The following is a 20165-nucleotide window of genomic DNA, read 5'->3' as shown; positions in this document are numbered from 1 at the left end:
GTATACATCAGACATTTTGAAAAGATTTGGAATGTGGAATTGCAAGTCTATGTCTTCTCCAATGGAGACTAATCTACATAAACATAAAGAATCAGTAGCAGAATCACCTTTGATAGATTCTACTCTAAACAGACAGATGATTGGGTCCCTTATGTACTTAGTGAATATGAGACCTGATATTTGCTATCTTGTTAATGCCTTAAGCCAGTTTATGTGTGAGCCAAAGGAGATTCACCTAGTTGTAGTTAAGCACATTATGAGATACTTACAAGGCACTCTTAATTTTGGACTTAAATATGAGAAGGTTGGCTTAGATTTAAATGGATTCACTGACTCAGATTGGGGTGTAAGTGTTAAAGACAGGAAAAGTACTTTAGGATATTGTTTCAGTTTAGGATTAACAATGATATCTTGGATATGCAGAAAGCAGTCTTTAGTGGCTCAAAGCTCCAGAGAAGCCAAATACATTGCAACAACAATGGCCTCTCGAGAAGCAGTTTGGCTAAGGAAGTTACTTGTGGGATTATTTGGGCAAGCCATGAATCCGACTATTATTCATTGTGATAATCAGAGTTCCATCAAGCTTTCGGTGAATCTAGTTCTTCATGACAGGTCCAAGCATATTGAAATTCCTCACCATTATGTAAGAGATATGGCAGACAAGAATTCTATAAAATTAGAATACATTTGCATTGCAGATCAAACAACAAACATACTCACCAAAACCTCTATCTAGAGTGAAGATAGACCACTTCAGGAGAAGACTTGGTATGGTTGAATTGTAATCTATTTGTATTTTTTAAATTATTAATAAAAATAATTTTATTTGTCAAGCTATTGACTGTTATGGGCTCCACCATTTGTATTCATTATTTAGGAGGTGACGATCTTTGAGATAATGAACACTTCTATAAAAGACATTATGAGAGATGATGATCTTTTAGATAATGTGCTAAACAATAGAGTTCTACTATAAGATCTAGATGAGTTCAAGATCATATTGTGATGTAGACATCACTATAAGTCACAATCTGGATAAAAGAAGAATTTTATTATTCTCTAGGGTTTATCCTGTGTTCTCGTAGATCTTAACTCAAGATCATGTTGTGATATAAGAATACCAGTATCTATGATTCACAACTTGGATAAATGAAGAACTTAAATTGTTCTTCAAATTTATCCTGTATCTTATCACTAGTAGTAGTGATTTGTCATATCACAGGTTTAGTAATATGACATTTTATCATGTGTTCTATGATACCACATGCTAAGAAGATTTAGATATATATAGAGTATCAATTCTTGCTTGTTTATCTTTATTGATGTTGCTAGATATGATATCTCTCTGTATGATTATCAAGTTAAGAGGGAGTGTTAAGTTTGTAACCAGATAATCTACAGGTCCGAATGTGCAGACCGCACTTAATCTTCTCCATCTAAATATCATATGAATAGCATTTGATATATTCCTATAAACCTCTTAACTCATGGCTCTTTGCAGTTTGTTTTGGAATATTATGCTCATCTGGAAAGTTTTGGAGCATTATCCAAAGTACCATCAGTAATCTTCTCCACAAACATCCTTTGCTCTAGATTTAGAAGGCTCTTGGAAAAATAACATTCAATGTAACTATTGCCACAAATATGGGCACCTGAAAGTTGAATTTTGGAAGCACTTAGCTGGCCTATCTAAGCAATTTGGTTCGCAGCCCACATCGAACAATGCGGAGCACCTTGAGTAGACAAAATCTGCCTTTTACACTTTTTGATAGCTTTGTGCTCTGGATAGATTAACCATTAAGAGAGGGTATTACGATAATAGATAATTTCTATTATCTCTATTTAGTATCTAATAGTTATCTATTGTAATCTTGTGTAAATATTAGAATGTTATAATATTTAGTTTTATGTTTCTAAAATATAATGTTTCTATTCTTTATGATTGTTTTCCACGGAAACATCATTTAGTCTCTTGTATAAATTGACCTCTTGGTCTCTGTTAATAACAAGCAAATATTTTCCAATTACTTCGTAATAGTGTGATTGTAAGGGTCTAGTTTTACCATATAACAAAGAAGACTTGTGTTGCAGATCCCAAAAGAGGCCTCAACTACATCAAACCTTAAACGTTTTATATTTTCTTTTTTGGATTCCTTTAGTGCAATTTTGATAAAAATGGCACCTCATTTCAAGTTTGTATGCAAAAGTGATGGCTCACAAAAGAACGATGAAAAAACTATCATAAGCAACATATTCATCCTAAACAAAGTGGCGAATAAATTTGTACTCGACAAATTTGTCACAACTAATATGAAAGTACTTTCCTCTTTACACAAAGTGACAAATTCCTTAAAAGTGTACATCCAGTGACATTCCAATTTTTAGTATTTCCCCTCCATGGAACACTTTTCTTAGTATTTTGTCTCCATGGAAAACTTTTCTCTGTAATAAAATGTAATGTTTTCACTATGTGTGGATGTGGATTAATCATCTTAGATGCTAGGGTAGCATGGTAGAGTTTAGTATTTAAAATTTATCTGGGTTCCATGACTAACATAAGAATAGAGCAGGTGAAAAGTGATTTGGGCTATAAGTCTTGAGTTATTTTAGCTCTGTTTGTTAGTCTATAAGGCTAAGACCTCCTGTAAAATCCATTTGGAGCATTTTGTGTGTTTTCCCACCTTTCAGATAGAGGTCTTCCCTGAAGTTGATTTTTCTAGGTTAAAACTATCTCTTAGCTATTGTCGTTTGTTCACGCTGATTTCTAGTTCCTTGGTCATTGACTATAATATAGGTTCAATTTTCTTTTTCTCCTAAACAAATGTAAAGTCTATTGTTAACAAACTATTTTTTAGGAATTTCCATCTTAGTTTATGGATCTCCTCACATGTTCATAAATTCTCTTTTAGCAGGGCTACCTTATAGATCAGGTAATGTATAACAAACAATTTTATATATATATATATATTGAATTACTCATTGCATCTATAGGAATACCCCCAAAAGGGTGCAAAAAATCAAGACACCCACACTTTTTAGGTATATAGATTGGTCTATTGTAATGTCCACATTCCAAACATGGAGACTGCTAAATTCAATAAACAATTAAATAAGTTTAGATTGAAGTTTAAACTTATTATTAAAAGGGAACATGCATAGAAGAGTCAATTCTAGAGTTGAAACTCTCAATATGGATGACTTGCCATCAATTTGTGAACACATAGGTGACATTCAAAAATTAATGATAATAAATTATACCTTTATTTATCATATCAACAAGGTCTTTAGAGGAAAGGAATCTCAATAGCAAAGAAGGTTAGAAAATTTCCCATCAACGTGTTACCTAGATGTCAAATTGCCTCAATTCCTACCTTTTTGATGCTATGGTTATTTTCGAAATATGCCTCATTTTAAGCATTAGAATGGCCACTTTCTCTCAATTTTTTTTGAGAAATTTCACCCTTCGAATTCTTCAGCTAGTTCCCAACTCCGCCTAGCACTTCGAATTTTCAAAATCTAGCTTCCAAGTCAAAAGTTGTCACGAGTTAATGAAGGAACCAAAAATACGTATTTTCAATTACATCATTAACCATTAACCTCTAAAAAGGTTAAGATTAAGTGTCAAAATCCGTATTTCATTTTGAAAGCTTAACCATTAACCTCTCCCTCAAAAGGTTAAGATATGCTTGAAAAATTAAACTTTTAAAAGGTTAAGGTTAATCTCCAAAATACGTATTTTGGAAGTGGTTAATTTACCTCTCTGACTAAGTTGATAAAGGTTGGAGATTGAAAGATGAGTCATATCTGTGTGAAAACATGACAAAATTATGGTGACATCTACTGGAAAATCTTGAGAAAAAAAGCTGGAAGGAATATGAAACCATAAAACTACAAAACGCAATCAGTTGTGATTGAACCAAAATCTTTTGCCTTGGCATCAAACGCACATCCACTCTTCCTCTTCTAGAGTATGAAGTCAGAGAAATCAATGCCAAACAATGGAAAATGAAGAATGCACACAGGCAGATGGATTGTTTCTCACCACCGTAACATGATAATTTTATTAATGAGAAGCTCAGGCTTTGAAATATGTATGCTGAATGAAGAATATTAGGCAACGTGATTGTTTAGCAAGAATCCTACATGAACTTGCAAAGTTTTATGTCTAATCTATACACATGAACTGTTCGATGAAATACCTCCAGTTCATACTGCACATAGTACGAAGGGAACATGACACTTATCGAATCAAGCATATGTGTAAAGGGAGTTGTATGTTTATTGCAATTTCTCAAAGGAATAATATCATGGTTAAGTGATTGGTAGATAAGGGAATTGAAACAGAGCTTGGACATCCTTTGAAATGCACGGGTATTGAGATCTCTGCCTGTGGCATGGACGTATTTCTCTTAGTTATATCCATGAAGGGTGTTGAAACACAAACAATGCATTAATTGCTTGGCAAATACCTTGAAAAGATGCAGGTGTAAAGCTGGGTTTGAATATTCTCTCTGCCTGCGCTCATTTGCAAACTTTGTAACCGGTTGTGAACGTTACCCATCGGGCCATGGGCTAGCATGCAAACTATTTTCTACTCCCAGTCGCGGCTTGTTGGCAGCAACCACAGATAAAGCACATGAGTCGTACCCATACTCCCAATGCAGCCTGCCTTCTTCTCCTAATCTGCGACACTTGGTGGCACCCATTGACAAAACATGCAAACTATTTAACAAAATGCTGATTTCTAAGGCATTTCTAGCGACATGGCAAGCAGCTTGTAACAACGTCAACTCGGCAATACTACACATTCCTGTTGACCATCGTTTTCTTGTTGGACCTCTCACCTTCTTGGGACCCTGCAAATCAAACATCTTATTTCAAGTTGATGGAAGTGTTATTGCACCGGTGAACTCAAGGATGTGGGCATCTAAACCGATGGAATGGATAAAATTATCTAAAACTGAATGGTATTGCTATAGTAGGCAAGGGCAGTTTTGACGGACAAGGGGCAGCATGGTAGAAGCAGCTAGATGGGGATGGCAACAATGCAAGGAAGCAATTGCAACATCATTGAGAATGCACCAATCATATTCTCAAGACAGCTATGGCAATTAATAATCAAGTCTTGTCAGAAATGGAGGTTCCCAGCAATTATTTAGAAACTCTCCCAAAGAATGGGAAGGCTAGCCTCGGTGATATCATGTATCGATACATAGCAGCACAATAAGATAGAAATGCCTTCATTAATAAAGTGATGTAATTTGGATAAATGATCTAAAGATCACAAGGGGATCGATAAGGATTGGTTATTCAATCTTTTTATCAAAATATGTAAGGTCTAAGTTTCAGGTCATATAGGTTAATTTTGTAAAGGTTAATTAACCCCTCCCAAAACACGTAATTGGGAGGTAGTTATTAACCACGAAGAGGTAGTTCTTAACCTTTGTGTCTATATAAGGAGTCATTTTTGGTTTTGTAAGGGGACTTTTTGGACTTTAGAAAAAGGGAGCACTATGCTAAAATTTTGATTAGAAGATGATATTTGGAAAGTATGTACAAATTTTGTCTTTGTAATTAGAAATTCCTCTTAGGTTCTTGGTGCAAGAAAATAAAGGAACATGCAATTTGAGTTCTCTTCTTCCAAATATAAATTGTTAGAAATGTTGATTCTCTTTGCAATGAGTATTCTCATGGTATTGTGTAGATGTTTATGAATCTTTGGATCAGCATTGTGCTGGTAATAGTTCTCAAGCGTGGATCTTGATTGTTGTTATTAGCAGTTTATGTTAAATTCAAGGAAGCTGTGAAGTCGTGTGGCACATTCGTCATCGTGAATTTTCTCATCTTTTAAAGTTCGATTTCATATTTATTTGAAAACTTCAAAATTATATCATATGAGGGAGTTGCCCCTCTAAACACAAAGGAAGGCCGCATATCAAGGGCCTATCCAACTGTTGTGAACAATTTGCCACATATACTCTGTTGGACCATTATTATAGTGACAAATCTATTTACCAACACAATGATACTTTTGATTAATTGAAAAGAACGTCTAATAATTGCCATGTTAGCATGAAAAGTTTAAAATCAGCAAGTATCAATCAAAGCTATTGACATTAGAAGAGTCGTGTTATCATTGATCGGGCCAAACGTTGAGAAGAGATTATATTTACTGAAATGATGTCTACCGACTCTATGGAGTTGACACATTCCATCCTTATGACCCATACATGGACTTTCGAGTAAAGACAAACAATGACCTTAGTCAAAAGGTATATTGGTGATATTGGTGTGTTTGGGATCACATCCTAAGATGATCTTCAATAAAATACTCAATGAGAATGATTGAGTGGACAAAACTCATTTGATAACAACAATGCTACATTGTTAGTGAAACATCATATATAACCATAAGGGTCGAACATGATTAATAAGGCATAGATCAACTAAGTTGGGAATGGACTATGATAATCATGACAATTGTTATTGATTCAAGGAATTAATCATTGATAATATTAACAATAAATTGACAAGATCTTTGATTAATAAATAAAAGCCCTTAATCATAATTACAACTACTATAATAACACCATGTGGAGGCACATAATCACCAAAGCATCGATTGGACCATGATGATAGCAACTCATGAAAGGTTTGGTCATCGATATTACTAGTTGACGCTAATTGTCTTCATACTTATTAAGCATATATGATTAGTTAGAATATTTGGAGAATGGACAATGATTATAATTGGAGGGATAAGTTATAATAATTAATAAAGAAAGCAATTATGACAAATAGTGATCGTACGGAGATGCAATTAATTGATGAGTTGTAACTATTAGTGGTTGATCTATTTGAAGAGAGGTACCTCTAAGAAAATAAAAATGCAAGGGGGAGACCAAACACACTCATTTTGCATGGAAGAATAAGAAGTTATTTGTTATTCATCAAGGGAAGAAACAAGGGAAGAAAGAAAAAGATGGCATCTATACTTAAAGAATTCATATTATATTGTTGGTTAGGGATAATGGGCCATTATATGGTCTATTGTAGATGCTCAACCATTAATTTATTTTAATTATAGTGAAATCAGAATTTTACACACACACACACATAAAAGTTATATTTTATTCATAATACAAGAGATATTAGTATATTCTTAGCCTAATCTTTAATCACTTGCTATTGCCCCTTGAGAGGATAGGTAGGTTTTGTTAGGGAGAGACAGAGTAATTCCTCACAAGGTAGGTGAATCCCAAGGTGGGATATGGATAGGGTCATGAAGCCTTAAAGGAACCTATTTGTAGATTGGTTTTCAAGTACCCTGTTGGTTCCCAAAATTGCAGATCAGTTCTGTCCAACGAACGAGAATCACTTTGATTCCCCTGCACTTCAAGCTTCGCTACACCTAGGCGGGTAGACCTTCTTGAACCCAATCCCTTGGTTCAAAGCTTTTCTATAGCGAAATTAAGCTTGGGAGTTCTATGGCTAGCAAAGTCCTTGAACTCGATTAAAATAAAATTGAATGTTGAGTGTTTGAATGGAATGTTTTGTATAAAGTTTTGTTAATAATGGATTTGAGGTTCATAAGAAGGAAAATATAGATTTTCTGACTTTAATAATAAAAATACCAGTGCCTCTGCTCATTCGGGCAATAGAGTCAACTTCAGTGAAGATTTTCACGTACAACTTTATAATGTTCTATGCACTTATACTGCCAACAATTAAATAATCAAGATGTTACAAATCAAATATATATGCAATCTTAAATTAGTCTATATTGAACTTTATTACAATATTTGTGATGGTTGAATTTAAGGTGCTAAACAAGTGTGTCCTCTCATCTGACATTTAAATTGAATTCAAAAAATAATAACAAAGAATGAATCATCCCTAGTTTAAATCTCCATGCCATTTAAAAATAAACAAAGGACTTCTTATTTTATTTTTAAAATAAAACTTCTTCAGAATATGAATGTTTGAATGTGTCTTTTTATTATTATTTAATATTTTCGTTATTTATATCTTATTCAAAAGAGAGTATGATTTTTCAATACTAAAAGGTCACGTCCTTTTAAACAAAGTAAAGGTTTGTTATAATATATTGATAAACATAATTTTATATAGTCCCCGTAACCTGAAGTATCGATTAAACATATTATTCTCTCCGTCCATGGTTTCTCATGAAGCGATTGTCTTTCATTAATATCAAGTCATCGGCATAATATTGACTAGGCGAGGAATCAATGGTGGAAAATGGTAGCTGACTGGGAAAGTATTTATGCTTCTCTTCCGGTGAATATCCCTAAACTTTGGTCACCCTTTCTCTGTTTGCGGCAGTCTTTCATTAATATCAAGTCATCGGCATAATATTGACTAGGCGAGGAATCAATGGTGGAAAATGGTAGCTGACTGGGAAAGTATTTATGCTTCTCTTCCGGTGAATATCCCTAAACTTTGGTCACCCTTTCTCTGTTTGCGGCAATCTGTCTTCAACCTTCTTGGCTCTGTGCATGTACGGTGTAAAAGGTCGTCTCCAGTATATACAAACTCCACCACGTTCGCTCAAGCATAGTATAGTTCTTTGATAATCGATGATGCATAGGAACTTTTGACGTCATCCATATTTTTGCCGTAAACTCCAAATTTTGGTTTTTTGGTATTATTGGATTTTGTGTAAAGAATGCGTTGATTATTTGAGCCGGAAACAAGAATTCCTATTGTCGTGTCTATGCATTCTCCAATATCTCGAACATCTACTTGGAAAAAGCTTTTTGTGAATCTTTGATAAACACCAACAACCATTCTGAAATTGATTGTTCGAAAAATCTAGTGGACAAAAGACCATAGTAGAAGGGCCATGTACTTCTTTATCATCACGTGGCATGTGGTATTCTGTGGGTGCTTGCTTGTAGAATATCATCATCATTGTATTGCACATTAATATTGCTGTATACATTCTCCAGTCTTTATTACAATCAAATAAATGCTTTTGTCATGGATATATTTTATGTAAAAATCATTCCAATATTCAAATATTGAAATTTGGAATTTATTCATAACTATCTGAATGTTTGCTTGCTCGGGTCCAAGGATTGTCATTAAAGCTAAGACATATAGTTTCATAGGTGCCACCATAATTTCACAAACAACTACATAGTAAGCATAACTTCAATGGGCTTCATTAACTAATTCTTTCATTAGGCATGAACTAGACTGAATGTCCCTATCAAACACTTGAGCTGTTACAAAAATATTCTTCTGCTCTACCAAAATTCCAATTGCTGAACTGGATTCATATGTCCCATCATGCCAATAGTCCATTCACGATGAGTGTCTACAATATGATGACATGCTTCAGTTTAGTAGAGGGCTCCTTTAAATCTTCACATGACTTTTGATGAAAGTGATGAATTTTGAGATATAATAAACAACCATTTAACAGCATTGGCTCGCAGTTCTAAGTTTTTTCGTTGACTGAATTTACTTCAGAATTCTTGTTGCTTGGATGGTATCCTCTTCATAAATTTGGAATTTCCTCTTTTGTACTCATCTAACTACCTTCACTATCTTTTGGTGTCAAGGAAACTACTGGTGGAACAGAGCCATCAATGTGAGAATCAATTATTGTCGAAACATTAGACAAGGGATCTGACAATAGCTGAGAACTTGTTAGATTGTGGTGAATGATCAGGGAAGTACTGTACATACTCCATAATTCCTCGCCGGGGTTCGAGGCTAAGCGAGGCCCTGAGCGGGGGTTTGGGGGTGGTAGTCCCCAATATAGTTGGGGCCCTATTTTATCGGGATTTTGGGCCGACATGTAATTATTAATTGTAACCCTAAAGCGGTAAAAGTACTTGTATAAAAGGGCATAGGGTTAGGGATTGTTTCATAAGGGTGATGCAAAAATTGGTTCTTGCGGCAATATTGAGCTGTAATAATATCAGACTTGTTGTTTGGTGGACGTAGCCTAGGGATTGGGTGAACCACGTTAAATCTTGGTGTCTTGTGCTCTTTTTTGTGTGTTCTATTATTTTCTGATATTGGTTATATTTGCATGTAATTGTTATTTCTGTCTATGGTTTAATCCTAACAATTGGTATCAGAGAAAGGTTGTTTTTCAGTTATCCTCTACAAGAAAGTCTCACAATTGAGTGGGAGTCTCACGGTCGAGTGGGAGTGATGGTAGACAAGGGTAAGCTGAAGGTTGACAGGTTTAATGGGCAGAACTTTCAGTTATGGAAGATGCAAATGGAAGACTATCTTTATCAGAAGGATTTATGGAAGCCATTGGAAGGAAAAATCAAGAATCAGGGATCTATGTCAAATGACGACTAGGATATTTTAGACAGAAAAGCACTTGGAAGCATTTGATTATGCCTGGCACCATTGGTGGTATTTAATATTACAAAAGTGAAGACATCAGAAAAGTTTATGCAAACCCTAGTGAAATTGTATGAAAAGTCAAGTTAGTTGTAAAAAGATTTGCACAAAAAAAGGGCATTGATTTTGATGAGATATTTTCTTTTGTTGTTAAAATGACTTCTATCCATACTGTTATAAGTATTGTGGCTACTGAAGATTTGCATTTAGAGCAGCTTGATGTTAGAACAATCTTCATGGTGGTTTGGATGAAGAGATATATATGGCTCAGCCACAGGGATTTGAGGTCAAAGGTAAGGAAAACGTAGTGTGCAAATTGAAGAAAAGTTTATATGGCTTGAAGCAAGCACCTCGGCAATGGTATCTAAAATTTGATAGTTTTATGCATGAGCATGGATACAATAGGTGTCATTCAGATCATTGTGTTTATTTTAGGAGGTTGGATGATGACAGCGACATTATTTTATGTTTATATGTTGATGATATGCTTGTAGCTGGGTCTAACATGGATCATATTATGGGGTTGAAACACCAGTTAGCACATGCATTTGCTATGAAGGATTTGGGGGCAGCAAAACAAATTCTTGGTATGAAGATTTGCAAAGATAAGAACTGAAAATTGATGCTATCTCGGGCTGATTATGTTGAGAAGGTGTTGCAATGTTTCTCTATGGGGAATGCTAAAGCTGTCAACACACCTTTATTTGATCATTTGACGTTGACTAAGGAGATGTGTCCTAAGACACAAGCAAAGGAGGATAAGATGTCCAAGGTACCCTATGCTTCAACTGTAGGAAGCTTAATGTATGTTATGGTATGTACAAGGCTAGATATTGCACATGCAGTGGGAGTCATTGGTAGTTATATGAGTCATCTAAGAATTGAGCATTGGAATGCAGTCAAATGGATTCTCAGATATTTGAGAGGAACATTCAATAAGTTTTTACACTTTGGGGGCTTTACTACTGATTTATAGAGCTATGTTGACTCAGATTTGGCAAGGGATATTGATACCAGGCAGAGTACTACAGGTTATGTCTTCACTGTTGGTGGGGCAGCCATGCGTTGGGTTTCTAGGTTACAGAAGGTTAATGTTTTATCCACTATAGAGGTAGAGTATGTTGCTGCTACAAAGGCAATCAAGGAGATGATATGGCTTCAGTTCTTCTTGGAAGAATTGGGACACTCTCAGAAGGATAATTATTTGTTTATAGATAGTCAGAGTGCCATTCATCTTGCAAAGAATTCAGCTCTGCATTCAATGACGAAACACATATAGTTGCGGTACCATTTCATTCGGTCAGTTTTGGAAAATGGACAGTTAAAGCTGGACAAGATACATACAAATGACAATCCAGCAAATATGTTTGCAAAGGTAGTAACAAGGGAGAAGCTAAACTCCTCTTCAGCTTCAGTTGGTCCTCTAGACTAAACATGAATAAAAGAACAGCAGAATCTAGGATGGTCTGATCCAGTGGGAGTCTCATGGAGTAGCGGCATAGCTACAAGATCAGTCTCTAAGTGGGAGATTGTTGTTTAGTGTGGAGCCTAATCAATCCACAAGTGGGAGATTGTTAGATTGTGGTGATTGATTAGGGAAGTACTGTACATACTCCATAATTCCTTGTTGAGGTTTAGAGCCGAGCTGGGCCCTGAGCGAGGATTTGGGGGCTGCAGCGCCTAATACAGCCGGAGCCCTATTTTATCAGGATTTTGGGCCAACATGTAATTATTAATTGTAACCCTAAAGCGGTAAAAATACTTGTATAAAAGGGCTTAGGGTTAGGGATTGTTTCATAAGGGTGATGCGAAAATTGGTTCTTGCGGCGATATTGAGTTGTAAGGGATTACAGATTGTAATCAGATTGTAATCACTGGATCGTAATATATCAATCTTGTTGTTTGGTGGACGTAGCCTAGGGATTGGGTGAACCATGTTAAATCTTGGTGTCTTGTGTTCTTTTCTGTGTGATCTACTATTTTTTGATATTGGTTATATTTACATGTAATTGTTATTTTCGTCCATGGTTTAATCCTAACATAACTATGATGAATATCTGAGTCAGATTGGAAGCAATCATCCTGACACAAGAAGACCAACAAAGTTGTGTACTTCGTTATCTAAATTGGTCTTGTCTGTTGACTCTGATCTTTCACATTCCATTTGCATTGATACTGTTTCAAGCAACTCCAATGAGTCAATATGACAACAAGTGTAGCTATTGATATCCTTGACTACATTCAAACATGTTTCTCATTTTACCACCTCCATTGACATTACTGAATTCTCCTACTTTTGACAATGAAGACATCATTATACGATAGGCAATGGCCAAATCTGGAAACTATGTACCCGAACAAGATGCCAAATATGAATCAAACTTTCTTTTCCACATTCTTTGATCATGACTTTTAGTATATTGTTTGAATATAAGTAGTGGGTAAGCTCTAAATATCTTCTCTTTGGCATGGTATTTGGGACTCTAAAAATTTTGCCAAAATTTAGAGTTCATCATGCTCTATGACAAGTGATTCCCCATCCTCCTTAGGGTTGAGGATTTGGAGAGGAGTAAGGAATCAGGGCCTAAGTATGTCAACTGTCACTAATGTATTATGAATCATTAGTTGTTTCTTAATTTAATATAATTTCATGCATAGTGATGTTTGATAATCATTGGAAATTGGTAGCCTCTTAGTAAGGGACATTACAAAGGCTAAGTAAAATATTCATTTCCAGGCACAATCCAAACCCTAGTTGGGAGTTTTAGCGTAAATTGAGTAAAGTCCCACCAGGGGACATTACATCCGTTACTTTTACCTTGTTAAGAACTGTGTGAGGGGTCCATGAGGATAACCCAGAAACATCATATTAGGAGTTACTTTTATTCACTACATACACAGAATTGATTTAATATACTATTTGTAATCTTTTAACAATAAAATTCAGGTTAAATACAGGAGCAAGTTAATCTTCACCAGGATGAAGGCTGTTATCTGACAGTACTTTCTTCATTGAGTAGCCTTTCTGTTTGTCAAGTGTATTCAATCTTATTAAGTTTTTTATGCTAACTCCTAGATGAAAACTACATTCTTTTCTGAGCAATACTGAGCCTGAAACATTTGATTTCAATTGTGACTTTGTGGTGCGGTATTCTTTCTGCAGCGTAAATTAGTATTTACTGAATTATGAGTGTTGTAAGGCTAGGTTGTGTTAACGCTATACACACATTAACCAGAATTTTCTCTAATAATTGTGCAGTTCCTATATGGTTCGATGTCAATCTTGAAACAACCAAGATTTCCTCTTGTTTGCGAGTTTGCATTCAAATACTGTGACATAAGTGGCAACGGCATCCTTTTGAAGGAAGAGGTAATATGTGGTGATTTTTGCCTATTAAATTTGCTATACTGTTTGAAACTTTGACAGTATTAATTGATTTTGTTTAGATGGTGGTGTATATTGCTTACTATGATTCTATTCAAATTTTCATAGAATCTAGGAACTACTTGGATTCTTGATGATATTATATATTTGACTTTGTCCATTCAGGTGGAACGAATATTGGAACTGGTCTTCCCATGTATTTCTGATAACAATGTATGTTTCATGATCATTGCTCACTTAACTTTAGTAAAGTTGTTTTTGGAATATTGATGTATATACTATAAAGAGAATTTGTGGTCTCTAATTAAATTCTGGAACAGAAACACCTGTCTCTAAAATTTGAAACTTTAAAGTTTTAAATTCAAGAAATGAACTGCAAGGATAGAGCATCATAATCACTTGAAATTCTTAGCCAAACACAAATCCATTTAGAGTAACACATGTCCAGGTCCAAGATTGTGAACCTCCATGCTAAACTTCTGTCCAAATATGAACATGCTAGCTTTGCCTTTATTTATTTAAGGAAAATTATATTACTAAATGGAAGATACTACAGAAAATCTATTGTATTTTAATACCAAAAAAGTCAAGAAGCAAGGCAATCTTAGAGACTTCCCACAATATCTCGAAGCAGTCCTCTTGTTGTTTGATACAAGTGAGGTCAGTATTGTATTTTTTGTGGTGTCCCCACCTTATCGGCAGACAGCTCCCAAAAATACCACAAAGGACAGGTTATCAAGCAATCATTGGAGATATTAAAGAATGCACCATTCATTGAATATCAGCAATATAAAGTATTCATTATAATTGCTATATTATCCCTTTATCATCTGGTCTTGAGAAGAATAATTAATTAGCCCCAGTCCAATCTTAATAGAGACAATTGCATCCATCAAAGATAGCGCTCATATCAAACAACTGACAAGCAGCAACCTCTGTACATACATTGAAGCCAGTCATGTTTGATGTTTTAGATCAATCAAGCAAAACAAAACATAATCTCAGCCTGATCACCAACTATGTAAGTTGAAGCAGTGAAAAGAAGCTAATAGTAATTATGTTTCATAGAAGGCATCAGCTTAGAGTGAACAGAGCACATCAAATAACTATTGGACATGTTCAAGTCGGTCAGTTTGATTACCTTCATAGTAATGTGATATGATTGTCTACAGAAGCAACAGTTAAATGCAATGGTTCATAACTGCATATATTCTTTAAAGAATGGCAGTCAAGCTAAGATAAGATGCCAAGTGACTGCAGAGAATATCAAGCCTTCAAACATGATGCTAATCTAAATATAATGAGGCCTCCATCAAACATGAAGAAGAAATCAAGTAAACAAATATAATCAACACTATTACGTGATGCCAAAGAATTATTGGCTACTAACTTACCATGGATTAGTTATCCAATGGGGTATGATTTGTATAACATAACAATTATTCATGGGGAAGTGCAACTAAGAAAGGGTAAGAAGGTGTCCACTCCAAAGCAAGAAATGCAACAATTCTACTGAAGATATAAGGGGATCGATATTGATTTTAAAAGGCATCTTCGAATCTTTCTTATTTATTTCTTATTTCAGTTTTGGATAGCTTTCTTAGAGCAATTGCTTTGGCATAAATCGGTGGCATATATTCCAATATTGCTATCAAGAATAGCTGTACATTTCACATTTATAAAGTTCACATCAGACATTGCATTATCATCAATATAAGCAATATTGGAGACATTGTAGATACTGGTCAGAAATACCAATATCATCACTATAAGCAATATTGGAGACATTGGCACATTCTTAGTGCTGTGTCACAGACAGGTATCAAAATTATTGATTGCAAAATTCATATTATTATAGCTGAAGTGCAGATCAGATATCTAGCAGAGGTCATCCTTGCATAAATCTCATCAATATATTAGAGATAACAGTGATGCTCTGGACTCCATCACTCGGATATGTAATATATCATATAGCATCATATTATAAGTGGTATCGGAAGTAATTCATAATCTATCTTTATTGCATTAAGTAGTGTGAATTATCATCATTCTAAGTGTTATTAGAGCCTTTTTGGAAAGAAGTCTCTTGCAATTGATGTTGTGAGTTAATAGTCCCTTATTCCTAAGGGTACATTACATTTTTCCAGCAAGGGACATCTTTGGTTTTGTTCTTTTTGGTGTATACAACATTGAGTACTTTCACATTTAGTTTCTAAGGTTTGGATGATACTAGTGCCTGTGCCCATTTTTTTAGCCATATCCATTTTCCAAACTCGTGCTCCCAAACCCAAACCAGTAAGGTATTTGGTAAAAAGGCCAATTTCCCATACATCCATATTGGTAGATGATATGTGAAAAGGGTTTCTCTAATAGCCCATGTGATTGGAAATGTGGCAGTTGGTAAGAGGAAAAGGTGAGGGAATTATGATTTTTCTTCATTTTTGAAAAGTCACAACTCTCACAAGCCTAAGCCACTTTTTAAATAAACTCAAGGGTATGTATTTTCCAGCATTTCAAATCGGTAATAATATGTGTGCTTAGACCAGGCTTCTAGTTTTTTTTTAGTCTGGTAATGCACTACTTTCCTCCATTTTATAAATTGATTTGATCTTTAAAAAGGATAAACTAAATCAACGGAATATTTTGAATTTGGCTTTGAATGTTGAATTTTCTTTCAGACCATGAATTAGGACAAAATGCCAACAGTCCATCTCATTACCATAAGTTACAAAGAAAGGTTTTTACTTGTTTTATCAATCAGAAATTGAGGCCAAATGTCAGCCGTTGATCTCATGACCAAAGCCACAAGAACAAAGACTTATTTTTGGTAATGATAAAAAAATTAGGGCAACAATGTCCGCAATAATGATGAGAAACATAAGAAACAAGAAAATTGGATGCCATTTTCATGTTACTAGATATATATGAAAAATGTGTAATATTTACATGCTCAATATAAAATAAGAATATATGACTACATAGGTACATCTGATAGAAAATTTGTATTTTTTTATAGATGAATAAAGGGGCATGTTTTATAGAACATTCTTTGTCATGATGAGATGTAATATCTCTTTACATCTTTATTCCGGAGAATAAATGAATGCATTATAGAATAATAATAATATTGACCTCCCAAATCATCAATGCTGAGGAAGTATCATAGATTCTTTACCTAGGAAATAGTGAAGCTGAGTTTATATGGTTCTCAGATTCTTAACTTAGGAAATATTGACCCCCCATCCAACTAGTGATAAATTTAAAAAAAAATTGTGCTGGAATTGTGGAATTAGAATCTAAAATATATATTTTTCTTTATTGAATTCCTTGACATCAGCCTAATTGTATTTCATGTTGCTTTAGGTATATCAAATTTTTAAGCTTTTTGATGTTGATGGTGATGAGGCGGTAAGCTGGAATGATTTTAAGACATGTCTGGAGAGGAATCCTGTGTTTATTGCATTGTTTTGTGCACTAATTGGTGAAGATGGATTTTCCCATATGGGAGAGTAATTTTTGGTATTGAAAGGACTTAGAATAGTCTATTCCAGATGATTATTTGAGGAAGGTATTTCTTTGTTGCTGAGAGGGCTTCTATAAGCCAGTCAAGTTGTGGGGCATTTGACTAAAATTATGAATTCTGATGTAAGATACAGTACAAAAGAGATCATATTTGCAATGAAGAACATTTAGATCCTGTAATTTATTATCATGTCATGTTTTTAACATAAAGAGTGTTGTATCTTTCCCAGATGTTCCCTTTTATTGTATGCAATTGCATTTTTTTTAATGTATTCATTCTTTCCTATGGTTGATGATGTAAAACATTTTTGAGCAACAATCTGACCTTAATATTGAAAAGCTTTGAGCTTTTTTAAATAAGAAAATTGAAATATACACTAAATACAAAATAGAGATATTTACTGCAATGAGGTTCTGTATTAATGAGAGACACGAGAGCCTAATCAAATTTCAAATTTTTCCACTAAAATGAGATGGACTATAACCTCAGTTGACATATGATGAACAGTGATGCATGTTTGCAAATCTTAAGAGTCTGGTAAATTTATCTCAAACTACAATAATACAGAGCATATCAGAGATTTTCAAAACAAAATAGAAAGAAATATATTACAAATTAACTTACAGTTCAGGGCCTTGGAAAATATGCTTCTCCTCCTAACTCAAGGAAGATAAGTGCTTTTGTTTCTATAGCCATCTGTTCATAAACAAACTTCTGAATCGTGCTTATATTGTGGAATGATACCCTGCTAAATTTATCATGCATATATTAACCTGGAAGTACTGACTTGAAGTATTCCATTCTTGTTATCAATTCTGAGGTTCATTTAAGCTCAACATGCCTGCCAATAAGTATCTGTTATTAGTACTGTTCTCCTATACCTGCATTTGCCAATATCTGGGTTATGATCTTGGGATTATTAAGGTTTATCTGCAGGCTTATTAAGGAAATACATCTATTTAAGTGCTTGATGATGTGTGCAGAGGGGAAGTTTTTTAAGTCTTTCTCCCATTCAAATAGATTATTGAATTTCTGGCATAACAATTCTTGAAGGGACAATTCCATACAGGCCCACAATATCCCCACAATGTACCATCCAGATGGGAGCCAGTGTGCCTGGCTGTGCTTAGATTATATCTCTCCCATTCAAAACAGTGCCTCCAAGATGGAAACACATGATGATCTTTATTAAACTCATTTAGGGATGACCATTTTCTATCCAGAGAGCAGAATGCACCCTGATTAGACTCGTTTTATTTATTAATTAAAATGAAAATCAGAATACAATTGTATTCTGATTTTCTATTTAATTAATAAATGAAAAAAGTTTTACTTTTATCTATTAATCAAATTGCAAATCAGAATACAATTGTATGTTAGCCCTATCTGTTCCCTGCATAGACATTGCAGCATAGAGAGTGTTTTGGCATCATCATTTGATTTGTGTCATGTCTTTATGTGTACATAACTATTCATACCTTATGTTCCATGGGTGTGTATCCCCAATATTTTTGGACACAAACCCATAAACAACCTAGATATATAACCCCATCGTTCTCCATTAAAAGAAAACATGCCCTATGTTAAAATTGTAGCTTCAGTCAGATTAATTCGATCTGAGATACATTGTTATTATTGATAATCATCATTTTCTATATATATAATACAAATTATTAATATTAAATATATAAATTAAATGATGATTAAACCTTAGAGACATGTCTCATATTTATAAGAGATCCAAATATGCATTTGGAAGATATCAATTAGAATGGCCATGTTAGTACATTTGCAAAAAAGATCCATGTTATTAGACTGCATATGTATTGAAATAAATATATATAAGAGAATGAATGGTCGGAACTCATTAAAATTGCCTACCTCAAAGATCCATAGAAGATCACCAATCCAGTTGGTGTACGCAGAAGTGATTGATAGAAGATACAAACATCAGTGTGTTAGTTCACAATTTGCAAACTGAGAATTGGGAAAGCAAACAGAAGTAAGATGATTCTTGTGGCACACAATATCGACCTTTTACCCATGTTTCATAGCAAAGATTGTCATTGTCCACCATGAAATAGAGGAACCTCAAGCAACAAGGAGAGGAGATGCCAGAAGAAATTATTGTGTAACTTTTGGTGCACATGCAATATAGAGAAGAAAACTATATTTAGCAAAGAATATGTTACCCGTTCAAGCAAGAAATTGTTTCTACCTAAGAGAAATCAAGACATTGTGTGTGTGTGTGTACTTGAACAAATCAGCATGAATTCCGTCTTAGTGAAATATTTTATTTTGCACTTACTGTTCACAAATCAATATTGTGGGAGGCAATATTATGAATTACAGATAAACAATCCAGTCTTCATTTTTTTCTTTTTTACCACAAGGAACATGATCATACTTTCTACTTGGTTTAAAGTGGCAATACATCCCCTCTTCAAAACAAAGAAGATACTCGAGAAGGATTCCAAGAGATGCCACCTCATATGTCCTGCTGAATGTAAGCTTTGACATCAAAGATTTCATCATGCAGTTGTTATACTCTATATATTCAACACTTGTATCCATAGTTTGTAGGATGCAGTTTATTAGGGTTATTGTCAACAATAGTACTATGTGGGAACCTTACGAATTAAATTTCTTATATTCTTATTATTTGGGCCGATACCATGAATAAGCAATATCATAACTCAATGTCATACATTATGAAAGGATATAATCAATTGTGCAACCGACAATATAAATTGCAGTTCATTATATGGAAAAGATGAGACTAAAGAACCGATTCATTTTCCAAATAAATTTATCTTAACCCATTATCAAGCCAAACCAAAATACAGCTGCAACAAAGTATTAATAATT

At 34.4% G+C, this 20165-nt stretch overlaps 1 protein-coding gene across 1 annotated transcript in view; it reads left to right on the top strand.

Moving 5' to 3' along the window:
• The window catches only part of LOC149537701 (lysophospholipid acyltransferase LPEAT2-like), a 136358-nt gene extending 118872 nt beyond the window's left edge, over positions 1 to 17486 (top strand). Inside the window, exons 12-14 of the mRNA XM_089799076.1 lie at positions 13649 to 13759; positions 13940 to 13987; positions 17138 to 17486. Coding sequence (XP_089655202.1) covers positions 13649 to 13759; positions 13940 to 13987; positions 17138 to 17287 — 309 coding nt within the window. The 3' untranslated portion in view covers positions 17288 to 17486. The remainder of the gene's footprint in view (positions 1 to 13648; positions 13760 to 13939; positions 13988 to 17137) is intronic.
• Positions 17487 to 20165: the final 2679 nt, after the last annotated feature.

The sequence above is a fragment of the Cupressus sempervirens genome, chromosome 9 (assembly GCF_028749045.1).
Source record: "Cupressus sempervirens isolate cs-2001-9-10 chromosome 9, ASM2874904v1, whole genome shotgun sequence".
Classification (NCBI taxonomy): Eukaryota; Viridiplantae; Streptophyta; class Pinopsida; order Cupressales; family Cupressaceae; genus Cupressus; species Cupressus sempervirens.
The sequence above is the reverse complement of the archived record's forward strand: the minus strand, read 5'-3'. Positions and strand labels throughout refer to the sequence as shown.